At 42.6% G+C, this 19,805-nt stretch overlaps 1 protein-coding gene across 1 annotated transcript in view; it reads left to right on the top strand.

Moving 5' to 3' along the window:
* Window positions 1-309: 309 nt before the first annotated feature.
* LOC132782165 (guanine nucleotide-binding protein subunit alpha-12) overlaps window positions 310-19,805 on the top strand; it is a 40,893-nt gene continuing 21,397 nt past the window's right edge. Inside the window, exons 1-2 of the mRNA XM_067461329.1 lie at window positions 310-664; window positions 19,335-19,550. Of these exons, the coding sequence (XP_067317430.1) occupies window positions 353-664; window positions 19,335-19,550 (528 nt within the window). The 5' untranslated portion in view covers window positions 310-352. The remainder of the gene's footprint in view (window positions 665-19,334; window positions 19,551-19,805) is intronic.

A 19,805-nucleotide genomic window follows, 5' to 3' on the forward strand; every position in this document is an offset into this window, starting at 1 on the left:
TTCGGACCGCTTCACCCAATGGGAAGAGCGAATTGAGTTTGAGTGACGTGAAGGGTTAGACCAATAATGTTCGAGAGTTTAGGGCGGAGCCGAGAGTTGAGGGAAGGAAGACAAGGCAGGTCGAGGGGTGGCTGTCCAATCACCTGGCAGTTCCTACCGTCGGAGACTTTTCATCCAATGGGGGTAACGGAGGCGCTTGAGTGATGCGCGTGAGTGACCAATGGTGAGGTGGAGCGAGGGCGCGGGGCGGGGCGTGGCGTGAGGGGCGCCGGGATCGAGGCGGGGCCGGCCATTTGCGAGGCTAGACCGGAAGTGGGCGGACGGGGCGGAGAGGGGCTCCCCTCCTGCGGCCATGTCCGGGGTGGTGCGGACGCTGAGCCGCTGCCTCTTGCCGGCCGAGGCCTCTCCCCGCGGGACCGGGAAGGAGCGGGGCGGGGGCGGCGGGGAGGCGGAGCGCGAGGCCCGGCGCCGCAGCCGCGAGATCGACGCGCAGCTGGCCCGCGAGCGCCGCGCCGTCCGCCGCCTGGTCAAGATCCTGCTGCTGGGCGCCGGGGAGAGCGGCAAGTCCACCTTCCTCAAGCAGATGCGCATCATCCACGGGAGGGAGTTCGACCAGAAGGCCCTGCTCGACTTCCGCGCCACCATCTACGAGAACGCCCTCAAGGTACAGGCCCAGCGAGCGAGAGGGCCTCCAGGCCAAGGGGAAGGGAGGGCGCCCCCAACAACACTCAACAATAACAACACACACACACATATACACACATATATAAATAAGTATACCAACTGCTGCGGTCAATAGACTATTCAATAAACTTTGCTTGCTTGCTTCACAGTGACCTGACCCGGCAAGCTCGTCTTGATCTCCGGGTCAGGCGGAGTTCTCGCCTGGCCGGCAGACGAGAAGCCAGCTCAGTGAAAGGTCATCGCAATTATTTCATGTAATGGGTTGTTGTAGGTTTTTCCGGGCTATATGGCCATCTTCCGGGGAGGCCGTGCTCTCGATCCCGCCAGCTTCACAAGCACGGCTGGCGGGGACGAGAGATAAGGCCTTCTCGGTGGTGGCTCCCCGGCTGTGGAACGCCCTTCCCACAGACATTAGGTTAGCACCATCCCTAATGATATTCCGCAAGAAAGTAAAGACCTGGTTATTTCAGCAGGCGTTCGAATAATTAGTGCAGTGACTGGTAATGACATAGGAATGGAACAATGGATGATGAATTTGGATCGTGTTTTTAGTGATGAGATGCTATTGATGGTTATTATAGTAAATTGTGTATTAACTGTGTATTGTTTAGGTTGTTAACTGTTTTTATATTGGTGTATTGAATTTCGCTGTTTTCTGTGTGTTGTGAACCGCTGTGAGTCGCCTTCGGGCTGAGAATAGCGGTATAGAAGTAAAGTAAATAAATAAATAAATGTTCTGGAGGCAATTTTTCTCCTGACGTTTCGCCTGCATCTATGGCAAGCATCCTCAGAGGTAGTGAGGTCTGTTGGAAGTAGAAAAAAGGGGTTTATATATCTGTGGAATGACCAGGGTAATGTTTCAGCTGATCATCTTGATTTGCATTCAATGGCCTGGAAGCACCTGGGGGGAATCTCTTGTTGAGAGTGAATTGATGTGCCTGATTGTTTACTCTCTGTTGTTTTGCTGTTGTAATTTTTGAGTTTTGTAATACTGGTAGCCAGATTTTGTTCATTTTCATGGTTTCCTCCTTTCTTATGAAATTGTCCACATGCTTCTTGTGGATTTCAATGGCTTCTCTGTGTAGCCTGACATGGTGGTTGTGAGAGTGGTCCAGCATTTCTGTGTTCTCAAATAATATGCTATGTCCAGGCTGGTTCATCAGGTGCTTTGCTATGGCAGAGAGTAAACAATCAGGCACATCAATTCACTCTCAGCAAGAGATTCCCCCCAGGCGCTTCCAGGACATTGAATGCAAATCAAGGTGATCAACCCAGTGATCCCAGCCATGAAAGCCTTCGACAATATTTCATGTGATGTTTTCATGTTAGAAAGGTATTTAGGCTTCTTGCAAACCAAGGGAAAGTGTCAGTTCAACATAGCTTATTAGCCTGAAAGCTTCATGGAATAACCTTAGCCTGGAAAGCAGTACGCTTGGGATTTCTTGCATGGTGATTCATGGGACAATTGTTTTATTGCTTGTACCTGGGACTCTGGTTTGAACCTTGCCAATAGGATTGTGTCTCCTGTTTTTACCTGAAGATCTTTGGAACTATATTCTGCATTTAACTTAATCTTTGGAACTTTGCAATGCTTATTCTTTATTTTGACTTGGATAATATTATAATGTAATACAATATAATAAAATATACCAGTTGCTGCTCTGGGACCAGAGTGAAGAGAGGGATCCAGGAAGACAGTTCCCCCTTTTCTCCTGCACTGTGCTAATAATATAATATAATATAATATATATATATATATTATTTATTTATTTACCTTACTTATATACCGCTGTTCTCAGCCCGAAGGCGACTCACAGCGGTGCACAACAAATACGAACAGCAAAAATTCAGTGCTACAGTATAGAAACAGTTAACAACCTAACACATTACACAATTAATAAACAGTTACTACAGTACCCATTCACTGTCGTCTCGTCATCAAAAACATGTTCCAGATTCGTCATCCATTGTTCCATTCCAGTGTTCATTAACCAATCATTGCACTAATTATTCGAACACCTGCTCAAACAGCCAGGTCTTCACCTTTTTGCGGAATACCATTAGAGATGGTGCTAGTCTAATGTCCGTAGGAAGGGCGTTCCACAGCCAAGGAGCCACCACCGAGAAGACCCTATCTCTCGTCCCCGCCAGCCGAGCTTGAGAAGCAGGCGGGATCGAGAGCAGGGTCTCCCCAGAAGATCTCAAAGTCCTGGTGGGTTCATAGGCAGAGATGCGGTCGGATAGGTAGCTTAGATTTAGGCTTCTTGCAAACCAAGGGAAAGTGTCAGTTCAACATAGCTTATTAGCCTGAAAGCTTCATGGAATAACCTTAGCCTGGAAAGCAGTACGCTTGGGATTTCTTGCATGGTGATTCATGGGGCAATTGTTTTATTGCTTGTACCTGGGACTCTGGTTTGAACCTTACCAATAGGATTGTGTCTCCTGTTTTTACCTGAAGATCTTTGGAACTATATTCTGCATTTAACTTAATCTTTGGAATTTTGCAATGCTTATTCTTTATTTTGACTTGGATAATATTATAATGTAATACAATATAATAAAATATACCAGTTGCTGCTCTGGGACCAGAGTGAAGAGAGGGGGTCAGGAAGACTATTCACCCTTGTCTCCTGCATTGTACTAATAATATAATATACTAGCCATCCCCTGCCACATGTTGCTGTGGCCCACTCTGGGGGCCATGGGGATTCTGTGTGGGAGGTTTGGCCCAATTCTGTCGTTGGTGGGGTTCAGAATGCTCTGTGATTGTAGGTGAACTACAAATCCCAGCAACTACAACTTCCAAATGCCAAGATTCTATTCTCCCCAAACTCCGCCAGTGTTCACATTTGGGCATATTGAGTATTAGTGTAGAGTTTGGTCCAGATCCATCAGTGTTTGAGTCCACAGTGCTCTCTGGATGTAGGTGAACTACAACTCCAAAATCAAAGTACACTGCTCACCAAACCCTTCCAGTATTTTCTGTTTGTCATGGTAGAATTGTGTACCAAATTTGGTTCCATTCCGTCGTTGGTGGGGTTCGGAATGCTCTTTGATTGTAGGTGAACTATACATCCCAGCAACTACAACTCCCAAATGACAAAATCAATTTTTTTGAGTGAAGGACATACATTGGGTTGTTAGGTGTCTTGTGTCCAAATTTGGTGTCAATTCGTCCAGTAGTTCTTGAGTTCTGTTAATCCCACATACGAACATCACCTCACTACCTCTGAGGATGCTTGCCATAGATGCAGGCGAAACGTCAGGATAGAATGCCTCTAGACCAATGGTTCTCAACCTGGGGTCCCCAGATGTTTTTGGCCTACAACTCCCAGAAATCCCAGCCAGTTTACCAGCTGTTAGGATTTCTGGGAGTTGAAGGCCAAAAACATCTGGGGACCCCAGGTTGAGAACCACTGCTCTAGAACATGGCCATATAGCCCAAAAAAAACCTACAACAACCCAGTGATTCCGGCCATGAGAGCCTTCAACAATACATTGAACATTTATATATACACACACACACACACACACACACACACACACACACACACATACACACAATTATGTATGTATGTACACAATACATACATACATATATATATATATATATATATATATAAAATTATACCAACTGCTGCTCTGGGACCAGAGTGAAGAGAGGGGTCGAGGAAGACAGTTCCCCCATTTCTCCTGCACTGTGCTCTCCTGCACTGTGCTCCAGGGTCGGGGCCCCGGGGGGGGGGGGGGGTCACGAGGGAGTGTCAGAGGAGTTGCCAAAGACCATCAGAAAACACAGTATTTTCTGTTGGTCATGGGGGTTCTGTGTGGGAAATTTGGCCCAATTCTCTTGTTGGTGGGGTTCAGAATGCTCCTTGATTGTAGATGAACTAGAAATCCCAGAAACTACAACTCCCAAATGTCAAGGTCTATTTTCCCCAAACTCCACCAGTGTTCACATTTGGGCATATGGAGTATCTGTGCCAAGTTTGGTCCATATCCATCATTGTTTGAATCTACAGTGCTCTCTAGATGTAGATGAACTACAACTCCAAAACTCAAGGTCAATGCCCAACAAACCCTTCCAGTATTTTGTTGATTGAGTTCAGGATGCTCTTTGATTGTAGATGAACTAGAAATCCCAGCAACTACAACTCCCAAATAAAATCAATCCCCCCCCCCCCCCCCCAAATCCCACTAGTATTCAAATTTGGGCATATCAAGCATTTGTGCCAAATTTCGTCCAGTGAATGAGAATACATCCTGCATATCAGATATTTACATTACAATTCGTAACAGTAGCAAAATGACAGTTATGAAGTAGCAACGAAAATAATGTTATGATTGGGGGTCAACGCAACATAAGGAACTGTATTAAGGGGTCGTGGCATTAGGAAGATTGAGAAACACTGCCCTAACAGGACCCAAAGCAGCTCACGAAAAAAATACAATACAAATCAAAATAAGTCTGTCTATATATCTAGATACACATAATAAAAGTGAAAATATGTAGGTGTATATGTGGCTGGGGTGTCCACTTGCACACACAAGCTCCTGCTTCCACAAACAACTATAGCTCCCACTGCTCAGGAGACACCAAAGGCCCTCCCTCCAATGACATTGCAGGTAATAGTGAGCGCCAAGAGTTCTGTCAATCTTCCCACAAACACCACACTGCCCACCACCCAAGTGAAAGTTTTCATTCGGGGACAGTTCCATCCTAGATTTTATGTGTTTCTTCCACTACAGGCATCCCAGTGTTCCTTAATCTCTCCACTGGTGTGGAATTTGCATGACTCTACCTATGGCCTCTCCCTTAACCCTTTCCTATTCTCTGTGGCACACCGCAAACAGAGGAATTGATCAGCAGCTGAGCATACTGGATAGATTTGGGAAGAAATCACTATGATTTATAGGAGTTGTAGGTACTGGGATGTATAGTTCACCTGCAGTCTTAGAGAACTCTTAACTCCAACGATGGACCTGGAACTAACTCGGCACACAGAACCCCCATGACCAACAAAACATACTAAATGGATTTATAGGAGTTGTAGTTCACCTATATCCAGAGCGCACTATGAACACAAACAAAGATGGATCTGGACTAAACTTGGCATGCATACCTCGTATGCCAAAAAATTAGATTGTGGTTTGGAAGGAACTGACCTTCCTTTCTGGGAGTTTTAGTTCACCCACAACCAAAGAAACTGTGACCTCCACCAATGGTGGACCTGGTCCAAACTTGGCACACAGAACCCCCATGACTAACTCAGCCTACTGGAGGGGTTTGAGGGGACTGACTCCCCATAGTGGGAGTTGTAGTTTACCCTACAGCCAGAGAGCACACCGAACCCCACCGATGATGCAATTACTGCAAACATAACAAGCTTTAAGTCCTGATGAAGTATTTCAGGGTTAACCTGGCATTATGTGATCCTTATGTGTTGTGTACAATTAAAAAATTGATGACAAAATTGCATCACATAAAAATACAACAAAAAAAATCATATAAGCAAAACTAAACACAAATACATACTACATAACCCAAGTTTGCCAAATTAATAAATTGAAACATTATACCATTAAAACTATTACAAAATTCTCTGACACTCAGGCCATTATGGTTATCCATTAAAAGTTGTTCTAGGGCCCTAAAAAGCTCAATTTCCTTTAAGCCGTGTTAAAATATTGCCGGTCTGAAATAACATTCCAATAATATACAATTACTAGTATGTATCTGGCCATTGCCTATTGTTGATCTTCAGGAAAGGCCTGGTTCCATCAAAAGGTTTAATTTGAGAATGAAAGGTCAACAAAGAGGGGGCCGATCGCACCTCTCTAGGAAGAGAGTTCGAGGGCTGTGGTGCCACCACCGAAAAGGCCCTTTCTCTTGTTCCCACCAGTCATGCTTGTGACGATGGCAGGACCGAGGAAGGGCTTCTCCTGATGATCTTAGGGCTCATGTGGGCTCGTAGAACACGATGGGTTCCCTCAAGTAGGCTGGGCCCGAACCATTTAGGGCTGTATAGGTTAAAAAATGTGTTGTATTTATGTGTTACTAGCTGTCCTCTGCCACGCGTTGCTGTGGCGCAGTCTGTGTATATGTGCTTTGTGTGTGTATATATTTGTGTATACGTGTGTATATATGTGTTTGTGTATATATATGGTTTTGCGCATGTGTTGTGATTTTTTTTTTGGCTTTTTAAGTCCCTTCTGCTATGTTTTCAGTGTTTTTATGAGTGAAGGTCACTCGTTGGCCTGATCGGTGTCTTGTGTCCGAATTTGGTGTCAATTCGTCCAGTGGTTTTTGAATTATGCTAATCCCACAAACGAACATTACATTTTTATTTATGTAAGATAACAGGAGCTCTATTAACAGGAGCTGGTTACAGGGAGCACACCACTCCACTTCTAATAATAATAATGATAATAATAATCATCACTTGGGAAGTGTCCAACGTGTGATCCAATACAACAGCCAGCATAGTGATCTTGTTTGCTGTGTACTAATCTTGTTGTAGTAGTAGTAGTAATAATAATAATAATAATAGAACTACAAATGCTCTGGCATAAACCAGTACAGGTGGTCCCAGTGGTAATCGGCACCCTGGGTGCCATACCAAAAGTTCTCAACCATTATTTGGAAACAATAAACATTGACAAAATCACGATCTGTCAACTGCAAAAGGCCACCTTACTTGGACCTGCGCGCCTCATTCGAAAATACATCACACAGTCCTAGACGCTTGGGAAATGTTTAACTTGTGATTTTGTGATACAAAATCCAGCATATATATCTCGGTTTGCTGTGTCATACTGTGTTTTTGTGTTAGTAAAATAAAATAAAAACTTTATTTTTAACTCGCCCTCTCTCTTCCCCAAGGAGACTCAGGGCTACTTCCAAAAACAAAAAGCAAACGTTCAATGCCATGTGCAGTGTCAACGTAAAATAAAACAAACAACAAGATAAAACAAAACAAGCAACTAAAATAAACAGTTAAAAATACACAACTTTGTCTAAAACAAGTAACAATAATGCTTTATTCCTAGACTGCCCTGTCTCCCCAAAGGGACTCAGAGCGGTTTACACACACAAAAAGGCAAACATTCAATGCCTAGGTAAGTGCAAGCACATCGAAAACAATACAGAATAATGCACAATAACAACAGTAACCGTACAATAAAATAATTAAATATTTGAATGCAACTTTTTTTTGTTGTGTCAGGAGCGACTTGCAAAACTGCAAGTCACTTCTGGTGTGAGAGAATTGGCTGTCTGCAAAGACGTTGCCCAGGGGACGCCCGGATGATTTGATGTTTTTAATCACCCTTGTGGGAGGCTTCTCTCATGTCCCCGCATGAGGAGCTGGAGGTGATAGAGGGAGCTCATCCGCCTCTCCCCGGATTCGAACCTGTGACCTGTCGGTCTTCAGTCCTGCCAGCACAGGGGTTTAACCCACTGTGCCACCGGGGGCTCCTGAGTGCAACTAAAATAGCAATAATCTAATAAGACAATAAGTAAACATTAAAACATATACCCTAAAAGCAGTTGAGAATCGTCCAGCACTAAGAAATATTAGTAATCTTGTGAGCTTGTTATGCTACTTCCTGTGCCTTGTTGCTTGTAGAATTCAGAATAAATTGTATTTCAGCCATGTATCATCAGGCGGGCAAGGTTAGAGCCTCACTGAAGGTGGATTGTTTAAAAAAGAGAAGCCACAACTGAAGGAATAGGGGGCTGAGCAGCATTTACACACCCTGGTAACTGCTCAGACTTGTTTTCTGGTCTTGCTCTCTCACCCTCGGGGCTAGAAACCTGTTTTTAAAGAACAGCAGGAATCCAGATTTTCCATGGTGCAGAGAATATAACCCTGAATATTGGAAGCAAACAGATTCCAGAATGTTGGCTTTGGAAAGAGTGTTTTTCTAGGGAGTGGTACCACTCTGCGACTCTGCAAAATTTGCAGATACGGTCTAGCATGAGAAGCTACTGAGAATCTCATGCAAGATTGAAGGAAAACATCCATCTGCTGCTTTTCTGCAAAAGATAATGCAAAAATAAACTTAGTTTATTCATATTTATTGAAGTATTAAAGAGTTTGTTATCTATTAATTCCTTGTGTCTGTATCCTGTATTTCCTCCAGTAAGTTAACAGTAGTGTAGATAGCAGTCTGTAACCCAGATCTGTTTGCCTATATGGTTTTAGTTGGGTTGTGTTTACAGCAGACAGATGTTACCCCTGATTTAAAAAATACATTGAAAATTGTAATAGGTATAGAAATTGGCTCCCAAAGTGACTTGGTATTATCCTGTGATGTCACTGGCACTTTTGGAGCCACGGGCAGCGCAAACACTTGTGCTGGCAGGACTGCTGACCAATAGGTCAGCGGTTCGAATCCAGGGAGAGCAGGTTGAGCTCTCTATCAGCTCCAGCTCCCCATGCGGGGACATGAGAGAAGCCTCCCACAAGGATGGTAAAACATCAAAGAATATTCGGGCGTCCCCTGAGCAACATTCTTGCAGACAGCCAATTCTCTCACACCAGAAGTGACTTGCAGTTTATCAAGTCACTCCTGACATGAAATAATAATAATAGTAATAGTAATAATAATAAATATGTATATCCTGCTGTTCTCCCTAACGGGACCAAAAAAGCAGCTCACAGCATAATACAATACAAATCAAAGCACATCTATACACATAATAAAAGTGAAAATATGTATTCTTTCTTTATTTATTTCACATGTTTGTATTCCTTCCCTCTCACCCCCGGAAGGGGACACAGCACGCCTTCACAATGCGCCAGACATGAAAAAAAGGCACCTTATGACTACAGAAGGATTAAAGGCTCATGCATAGATGGGCACACATAAAAGTGAACGTTGCATTAACTTTTCAATCAATTTATATTTTAAGTAGTTTTAATTTTAGAAATGTTATATCCATGTTTTAATCTAATTACAATTTATTCAATCATCCATTTTTATGCCAAATATGTTTGTTTATTTATTTACGACATTTATATCCTGCCCTTCTGACCCCGAAGGGGACTCAGAGCGGCTTACAAGTTATATGCACGTACATATAATGTTGTCCTGCCCCTAAACTAGTGCCGGTCAGCAGTGATGGACTGGATGAGGGCTAATAAGTTGAAAGTAAATCCAGACAAGACAGTGGTACTCCTGGTCAGTCAGAAGGCAGACCAGGGTATGGGATTACAGCCTGTGTTGGACATGGTTGCACTCCCCCTGAAGATGCAGATTTGCAGTCTGGGGGAGATCCTGGACTTATCGTTGACCTTGGAACCCTAGGTGCCGGTGGTGGCCAGTAGCGCCTTTGCACAATTAAAACTTGTGCGCCATTTGCACCCATACCTTGAGATGCCAGACTTGGCTACGGTAGTCCACACCTTGGTCACATCCCGTTGGGACTAGTGCAATGCTCTCTACGTGGGGCTTCCTTTGAAGACAGTTCAGAAGCTACAGCTGGTTCAGAGATCGGCAGCCAGATTACTAACTGGAGCCACATACAGAGAGTGGAAAACTCCAATGTTATGGCAACTCCACTGGCTGCCAATCTGATTCCGGCCTAAATATAAAATGCTGGTCATTACCTATAAAGCCCTAAACCAGTGTTTCTCAACCTGGGGGTCGGGACCCCTAGGCGGTTACGAGAAGGTGTCCAAGGGGTCGCCAAAGACCATCAGAAAACACAGTATTTTCTCTTGGTCATCTGGGTTTTATGTGGAAAGTTAGGTCCAATTCTATTGTTGGTGGGGTTCAGAATGCTCTTTGATTGTAGGTGAACTATAAATCTCAGCAACTACAACTTCCAAATGCCAAGGTCTATTTTCCCTAAACTCCACTAGTGTTCACACTTGGGCATATTGAGTATTTGTGCCAAATTTGGTCCAGATCCATCATGTAGGTGAACTACAACTCCCAAACTCAAGATCAATGCCCACCAAACCCTGCTAGTGTTTTCTGTTGTCATGGGAGTCCTGTATGCCAAGATGGGTTCCGTTCCATCATTGGTGTTCAGAATGCTCTTTGATTGTAGATGAACTATAAATCCCAGCAAGTACAACTCTCAAATGATAAAACCAGTACCTCCCCCCAACCCCACCAGTATTCAAATTGGCGCATATTGGGTATTTGTGCCAAATTTGGTCCAGTGAATGAAAATACATCCTGCATATCAGATATTTACATTACGATTCATAACAGTAGCAAAATTACAATGAAAATAATTTTCATTGGTTGGGAGTCGCGGCATTGGTTGGGAGTCGTGGCATTAGGAAGGTTGAGAACCACTGGGACCTAAACAGTTCAGGCCCAGACTATTTGAAAGACCGCATCTCTGTATACAAACCAACATGAGCACTGTGGTCGATGGAGGAGGCCCACTTCTCGGTTCCACCCCTGTCTCAAGCATGGCTGGTGGGAGCGAGAGAGGGCCTTCTCTGTGATTGCTCCCCACCTTTGGAACTCCCTCCCTAAAGAGTTAAAAATGGTCCCCTCCTCCCTCTCCTTCATTAAAAACACATCTATGCAATTTAGCTTATGGAGAGGAGGAGGACTAGGTATATCTATATGCACCTTACCTAGCTGCTAGCATCCGCCCTGTTAATCTGCTGCTCTCCATCTCCCCTCCAACAATTTTAGCCTAATTTTAGAGATATTAAATGATTTCAAGGATTTAATATATTAGTAAATATGTGAACTATGCTGCTTCTTATTCATTGACATTGGTTTATAATTTATTGAGCTCCACCTGACATCCGCCGGGAAGTAGCAGCCAATAGTGAGAGGACCAAGGCAGAGACATCTCCAGCTCATCCCCTGTTTGGGCATCAGCCAGCATGTCAACGACTTAAATCTAGAAATAGTTTTCTAAGATCTACAGAGACATTCGCCGGAACACCTCAGCAAGCGAGAGTCCAAAAGTGGCATGCTCAAACCCAGAACCTCAACCAATGGCTGATACCAAATGAGAGACTCCACGCTGGGCACACAGAGGACTGGGCAACTTGGAAGGCACTGAACAGACTGCGCTCTGGCACCACGAGATGCAGAGCCAACCTTCAGAAATGGGGCCACAAAGTGGAATCCTCGACATGTGAGTGTGGAGAAGAGCAAACCACGGACCACCTGCTGCAATGCAACCTGAGTCCTGTCACATGCACCATGGAGGACCTTCTTGCAGCAACACCAGAAGCACTCCAAGTGGCCAGATACTGGTCAAAGGACATTTAATCAACTACCAAACTCACACATTTTGTATTTTCTCTGGTTTTGTTTTGTTTTTTGTTTTTTGCTTTGTTCTGTTAGAAATGTAATATAATCGACTGGTTGCACTGACACGATAAATAAATTTATTGAGCTGTTTTTAATTGGTTTAGTGATTTGTTTATACGTATATTATTGTAGGCATTGAATGTTTGCCATGGTGTGTTTTGTTGTAAGCCGCCCTGAGTCCCTTCAGGGAGATACGGTGGGTGATAAATAACGTTTCATTTCATTCATTACACCCACCACTACTCCCCCCTGAAAATTATTAGTTTTCAAGCAAAGATTGCCTATATATGATCTATTACAAAGTTAATCATAGATTTTCATTCACTCTGACAGACATTAGATGCTTTCGGAAAATATTAGTAATACTTAAGTGTCAATTAGGCAATTTGCCTTGTTTACTGTTGTGTTTTCCCTTTATATCTGTCTTTACAGAGAAGGCACAGTTGCAAGTGCTGAAAGTAAACCACAATCCAAAATTTATTTTTCCATCCAGTGCAGGCAGTGGTTAGACTTGTATTTTTTCCTAGCATTTATCCTAGCTTTCCAAACGTCGGTTTTGCTTTGCTTAAAGTAAATACTCACAACCTAACGGTGGATTGGCTTGTTAATTGAACCTAAATTTTAATATAGGTTTTTAAAATGAGATCATAGTATCTTAGACTTGAAAGAGACTTCATGGGCCATCAGTCCAACCCCATTTTCCAAGAAGCAGGAAAATTGCATTCAAACCACCCCTGACAGATGGCCATCCAGCCTCTGCTTAAAAGCCTCCAAAGAAGGAGCCTTCACCACACTATGGGGCAGAGAGTTCCACTGATGAACAGCTTTCACCATTAGGAAGTTCTCCCCAATGATCAGGTGGAATCTCCTTTCTTTTTCGTGTGTCCTAGTCTTCAGGGCAGCAGAAAGGAAGTTTGCTCCCTCCTCCCTATGACTTCCCCTCACGTGATCCATGGCCCTCATCCTATCTCCTCTCAGCCTTCTCTTCTGCAGGCTAAACATGCCAAGCTCTTTCAGCCGCTCCTCATATGGCATGTTCTCCAGACCCGTCATCATTTGGGTCACCCTCCTCTGGACACCTTCCAGCTTAGAGTCTCCCTTCAATTGTGATGGCCAGAATTGGACACGGTGTGACTCTAGGTGTGGTTTGACCAAAGCAGAATAGAGCGGTAGTATAACTTCCCTGGATCTAGGCACTAGACTCCTATTGATGCAGGCCAAAATCTCATTGGCTTTTTTAGCTGCTGCATCACATTGTTGACTCATGTTCACCTTCCTGCCCACGAGGACTCCCAAGAACTTTTCCACAGGTACTCCCATCGAGCCAGGTATCCCCAATTCAGATACATGGAGTTTGTTAGTTCAGACTATTCACAAGGAATATACAAATACATTAAAAACCTGTAACAAGAGAAATTCATCTGAGTTGAACATTGCAGTGAAATCCTATATTGCTTTATCTGGAACCTGTATACAATAGGCTTTTCTCTTCAGTGGGTATGATTGTTTTGCAGCCTTAATCAATTAAATCTATATGAATGCCAAGAATAATACATTTTGCTGGGGGGAAAGATCCTTCCAAGTGTTAAAATTGTAGGTGAAAGTCTGAACATTGTAAATTAGAGGGTTCTTGTGAGTTTTCCGGGCTGTAAGGGCATGTTCCAGAAGCATTCTTTCCTGACGTTTCGCTGCATCTATGGCAGGCATCCTAAGAGATTGTGAGGTCTGTTGGATTGGTTTTTAATGTATTTGTGTTGTTTTGATAATTCTATGCTTATGTTTTGCGTACTCTGTATGTTGGTATTTTGCTATTTGGAAACTGCCCTGAGTCTGCCCTGAGGGGAGATAGAGCAGTATATAATTGTGTTGTTGTTGTTGTTGTTGTTGTTGTTGTTAGAAACACAACAAGATGAGTCGACAGCAGGCAAGATCACTCTGTTGGCTGTTGTATTGGATCACACGTCAGACACTTCCCAAGTGTCTAGGATTGTGTGATGTATCGGCGAATAATGCGTGCAAATCCCAGTAAGATGGCCTTCTGCAGCTGGGATATGGTGATTTGATCAGCGCCGATTGTGTTTAAGTGCAGGCCAAGGTCTTTAGGCACTGCACCCAGTGTGCCGATCACCATTGGGACCACCTTGACTGGCTTGTGCCAGAGTCTTTGCAGTTCGATCTTTAAATCCTCGTATTGTGTCAGCTTTTCTATTTGTTTCTCTTCAATCCTGCTGTCAACATTGACAATGCATACTTTGTTTTTTAACACGATTGTGAGGTCAGGAGTATTGTGCTCTAAAACTCTAGTCTGTCTGAATTCGGAAATCCCAGAGGAGTTTGATGTGTTCATTTTCTGTAACTTTTTCCGGCTTGTGATCCCACCAGTTCTTTGTCACAGGCAGATGGTGTTTGTGGCACAGGTTCCAATGAATCATCTGAGCAACAGTGTTATGCCTCTGCTTGCAGTTGTCTGCGCGATCTTCTTGCAGCAGCTGAGGATGGGATTTGGTGTTTCATCTGCTTCCTTGCAGAGTCTACATTTGGGATCTGACATCGACTTTTCAATTCTGGCTTTGATGGCATTGGTTCTAATGGCTTATTCTTGGGCTGCCGGAATCAGGCCCTCTGCACCTGGAATATTGTATCCAATTAGACCACACCTGGAATATTGTGTCCAATTCTGGGCACCACAATTCAAGAGAGATATTGACAAGCTGGAATGTGTCCAGAGGAGGGAAACTAAAATGATCAAGGGTCTGGAGAACAAGCCCTATGAGGAGCGGCTTAAGGAGCTGGGCATGTTTAGCCTGAAGAAGAGAAGGCTGAGAGGAGATATGATAGCCATGTATAAATACGTGAGAGGAAGTCACAGGAAGGAAGGAGCAAGCTTGTTTTCTGCTTCCCTGGAGACTAGGCCACGAAACAATGGCTTCAAACTACAAGAAACATGAGAAAGAACTTCCTGGCTGTGAGAGCCGTTCAGCAGTGGAACTCTGCCTTGGAGTGTGGTGGAGGCTCCTTCTTTAGAAGCTTTTAAACAGAGGCTGGATGGCCATCTGTCTGGGGTGATTTGAATGCAATATTCCTGCTTCTTTGCAGGGGGTTGGACTGGATGGCCCAGGAAGTCTCTTCCAACTCTTTGATTCTATGATTCCGTCTCCTTTTTCAAAGTTCCATCATCATCATTATTATTATTACCATCATCACCATCATCATTATTGGAAACTAGGATAATGGGGTTTATATGTCTGTGGAATAATGTCCAGAGTGGGAGAAAGAACTCTTCTCTATTTGACATAGGTGTGAATGTTTCAATTGGCTACCTTGATTAGCATTCAATGGCCTACCAATTTCAAGATCTGGCTTCTTACTGCCTGGGGGAATCCTTTGTTGGGAGGTGATTAACTGGCCCTGATTGTTTCTTGTCTGGAATTCGCCTGTTTTTGAGTGTTGTTCTTTATTTATCCTTCAACAATACATTATAAATTAGAGTTGCTAATTTACAAATAGGTTTTTGCCTGATCTGTTTAGTTGCGGTGCAGTGTATGTACTAATTTGGATAATACATTTTCAGTAAGTATCTCATATCAATTTCCGCCTCTCTTCAAATCAGTTTTCACCTTCAAGGTTTCACTGTCACGGCATCAAGACAACCCTCTTAAGCCTTTTTTTCCATTTCTTGGGATTTACTTGGAGCCAGAAAGTCGTCTTCTAGATTGCAGGCATAAATGCAGCTACAAATACGAAGACTTTCCGCTTAAGTCGATGGATTAAGTTTCCGTAGGCTAAGTAAAGTGAATATTCTTTTGTTCGTGGGGTCTGCTCTTTTCATTCAGTATTCCAGTAATCTTGATGTTTACACTACTAACCTGTGTCTAAATGACGAAATATGTGGGACTGTGCAAGATACTTTTAATTCTGTAAGTGCCAGGTCTATGGTGTCCAGAAACACTGTGTTTGACACATACATAATACTGTGTAACACTATTTTTGTTACTGAATTATAATTGTCACTAGCGGTCCCCTGCCACGCATTGCTGTGGCCCAGTCTGTTTGATATGGAAAACAGAGTAAAGAGAAAGTGTTAGTTTCTAATCTATGTAATGTCTTGATGCTTGTGGTAAACAGTATTTCTTGTTGTTTCTTTGTCAGTGTTCACGTGGAACATGCAAGATATCATTGTCCTTCTTTAAGGGTCCCTTTCAAATCTATGATACTATATTTGTGTGTGTGTGTAAATCATATCTATATCTATGGCTGGATGGCTCTTTGTCAGGAGGGGTTTGATTACATTTTCTTGCCCTGGTGAAGGGAGTTGGGCTGGATGGCCTTAAGTATTTTCTGTTGGTTGTGGGGGTTCTGTGTGGGAAGTTGCCCCGATTCTGTCGTTCGTGGGGTTCAGAATGCTCTTTGATTGTAGGTGAACTGTGAATCCCAGTGGCTACAACTCCCAAATGTCAAGGTCTATTTCCCCCAAACTCCATCTGTGTTCATATTTGGGCATATTGAGTGCTTGTGCCAAGTTTGGTCCAGATCCATCATTGTTTGAGTCCACAGTGCTCTCTGGATGTAGGTGAACTACAACTCCCAAACTCAAGGTCAATGCCCACCAAACCCTTCCAATATTTTCAGTTAGTCAAGGGAGTTCTGTGTGCCAAGTTTGGTTCAATTCCATCGTTGGTGGAGTTCAGAATGCTCTTTGATTGTAGGTGAACTATAAATCCCAACAACTACAACTCCTAAATGACAAAATCATAATTTTTTGAGTGATGGTCACTCCTTGTGTTTTGAGATGTTTTGTTGCCAAATTTGGTGTGATTTCGTTCATTGGTTCTTTTGTTTTTAAGGCACTCATTATGCACAAAGCATATATATATATATATATATATATATATATATATATATATATATATATATATTCTAATTGGTTCTCTCATTTTTAAAAAATGGACATTTATTAGTCTGCAAAAACTTTGTTGTGGTCTGCACATTGAAAGGTTAAAAATGGCATGTTTTCATTAAGGGAAATTATAAACGAAGTACCTAGGCTGAAAGAAATTATAGTACTACCATTAGCCACCAAAAATAGTGTTTCTGGAGTATAACAACTACTTTCAAAGTAAGTACCGCACAGGAAATAACAATTCCAAATGAGGAACAGATTTTCTTTTCAAATTTTGTTACTGAATAGTTTTAGCCATTATTTTCTCTACTTGGAGTTGGAAAGAAGAATTGTAAGCTTGTATCGCAAGTACTTTGACATGCTTACAAGCCATCATATTGCTTTTGTGTATTTGCTTTCAAGTAGCCTGTCCATTATAAGTTTTCTTAAGCAAGGAATACTCAGAGGTGGCATAGAATCCTAGAATCAAAGAGTTGGAAGAGACCTCATGGGCCATCCAGTCCAACCCCATTCTGCCAAGAAGCAGGAATATTGCATTCAAATCACCCCTGACAGATGGCCATCCAGCCTCTGTTTAAAAGCTTCCAAAGAAGGAGCCTCCACCACACTCCGGGGCAGAGAGTTCCACTGCTGAACGGCTCTCACAGTCAGGAAGTTCTTCCTCATGTTCAGATGGAATCTCCTCTCTTGTAGTTTGAAGCCATTGTTCCGCGTCCTAGTGTCCAAGGAAGCAGAAAACAAGCTTGCTCCCTCCTCCCTGTGGCTTCCTCTCACATATTTATACATGGCATAATAATAATAATAATAATAATAATAATAATAATAATTTTATTTGTACCCCACTACCATCTCTCCAAGGGACTCGGTGTGGCTTACATGAGGCCAAGCCCACAACACATCAATAAACAAAGGCAATAACAAATAATCAATACAAACAGTTAAAATAAAACTCAAAAACAAAAAAATACACAATAAGCAATAACAATAACATACAGCATTTAAAAACCTACATGGCATGCCATGTAGTGTAACTAGCAGGAAGATATTAATATTTTTAGAGAAGCAATTGGGCTGCCATCGATCTGACTTTAGAATTTTCTTCTCTTACATTCTGCCTGTTTCATGAACTTGGTTTGGATGAAATCCTAGAATCCTAGAGTTGGAAGAGACCTCATGGGCCATCCAGTCCAACCCCATCCTGCCAAGAAGCAGGAAAATCGCATTCAAAGCATCCCCGACAGATGGCCATTCAGCCTCTGTTTAAAAGCTTCCAAAGAAGGAGCTTCCACCACACTCTGGGGCAGAGAGTTCCACTGCTGAACGGCTCTCACTGTCAGGAAGTTCTTCCTCATGTTCAGATGGAATCTCCTTTCTTGTAGTTTGAAGCCATTGTTTCACGTCCTAGTCTCCAGTGAAGCAGAAAACAAGCTTGCTCCCTCCTCCCTATGAGTTCCTCTCACATATTTATACATGGCTATCATGTCTCCTCTCAGCCTCCTCTTCTTCAGGCTAAACATGCCCAGCTCTTTAAGCCACTCCTCATAGGGCTTGTTCTCCAGACCCTTGATCTTTTTAGTTTCCCTCCTCTGGACACATTCTGGCTTATCAACAGATATGTGTGTGGGGGGTATGTGTATGCATATGTGTGTGTGGATGTGTATATATGTGTGTATATATTTGTGTGTTTATAAGTGCATATGTATATTGTGTATATGTGTGTGCTTGTCTTTATGCATATTTGTGTTTATATATGTGTATGTTGTGTGCATGTGTATATTTGTGTGTGCTTGGGTATATATATTCGTATGTGTATGTATGTATGTATGTGTGCATGTGTATAGGTGTGTGTGTGTGTGTGTGCACATGCATATATATGGTGTATTTTGGTTTTTTTCTTTTTCTTTTTAATCTCTGTGTTTGTTTTGCTCTGTTAGAATTGTAATACAATGGTTGCTGATGACACGATAAATAAATTTTGGGGTTTTTTAAGTCCATTCTCCTGAGAGGCTTTTTGGTTTTGGTTTTTGTTTTTTTGTATTTTGGGGGGTGGTGAACACTCGTTGGACTGTTAGATGTATTGTGTCAAAATTTCGTGTCAATTCATCCAGTGGTTTCTGAGATATGTTAATCCCACAAACGAATATTAAATTTTTATTTATATAGATTATTATTTTGAAATTTACCAGTAGCCTCGGCTTATACTTGAGTTAATACGTTTTCCCTGTTTTTTGTGATACAGTTAGGTGCCTCAGCTTATATTCGGGTTGGCTTATACTCGAATATATGCAGTAATTGGATATTGATAGTTGAAAAAAGGGGAAGACAAAAGGGTATTAGACACTTTGTCCTGAGTTTGGGAGTAGTCAATATTTAAATACTAAATACTGTGCCCCAAATGTCATACTATAATGTAATTGAACATCACTGAATTTGTGTTTTCTGTCTTTTTCAGGGCTGCAAGGTTCTAGTCGATGCACGGGACAAACTAGGCATTCCTTGGCAGTACACCGAGAATGAGAAGCATGGGATGTTTCTGATGGCTTTTGAAAACAGGGCTGGGATGCCCATTGAACCCTCTCTGTTCCAGCTGTATGTGCCTGCCTTGATTGGTCTGTGGAAGGATTCTGGGATCAAAGAAGCTTTTAGCCGCAGGAGTGAATACCAGCTGGTGAGTATGTGAAATGGCATTTTGGAGGAAAAGAGCAAAGATCTGCACAAGTATAGAAATACTCCTCCAGTTGTAAGAGCAGTTTTAGGAAATAACACTCTGTTTACTATTCAAGCAGCTGTGGAAGTGCTATGAATCTTAATGTATGGATAGTGGTGGGCAGTCATATGGGAGAAAAGTTTTAAAACTTTAAAACAAGATTGCAGGGAGCGATTTGAGATCTCTTTTCCTGATGAACTAATTTCCCTGCTCGGT

The sequence above is a fragment of the Anolis sagrei genome, chromosome Y (assembly GCF_037176765.1).
Source record: "Anolis sagrei isolate rAnoSag1 chromosome Y, rAnoSag1.mat, whole genome shotgun sequence".
Lineage (NCBI taxonomy): Eukaryota > Metazoa > Chordata > Lepidosauria > Squamata > Dactyloidae > Anolis > Anolis sagrei.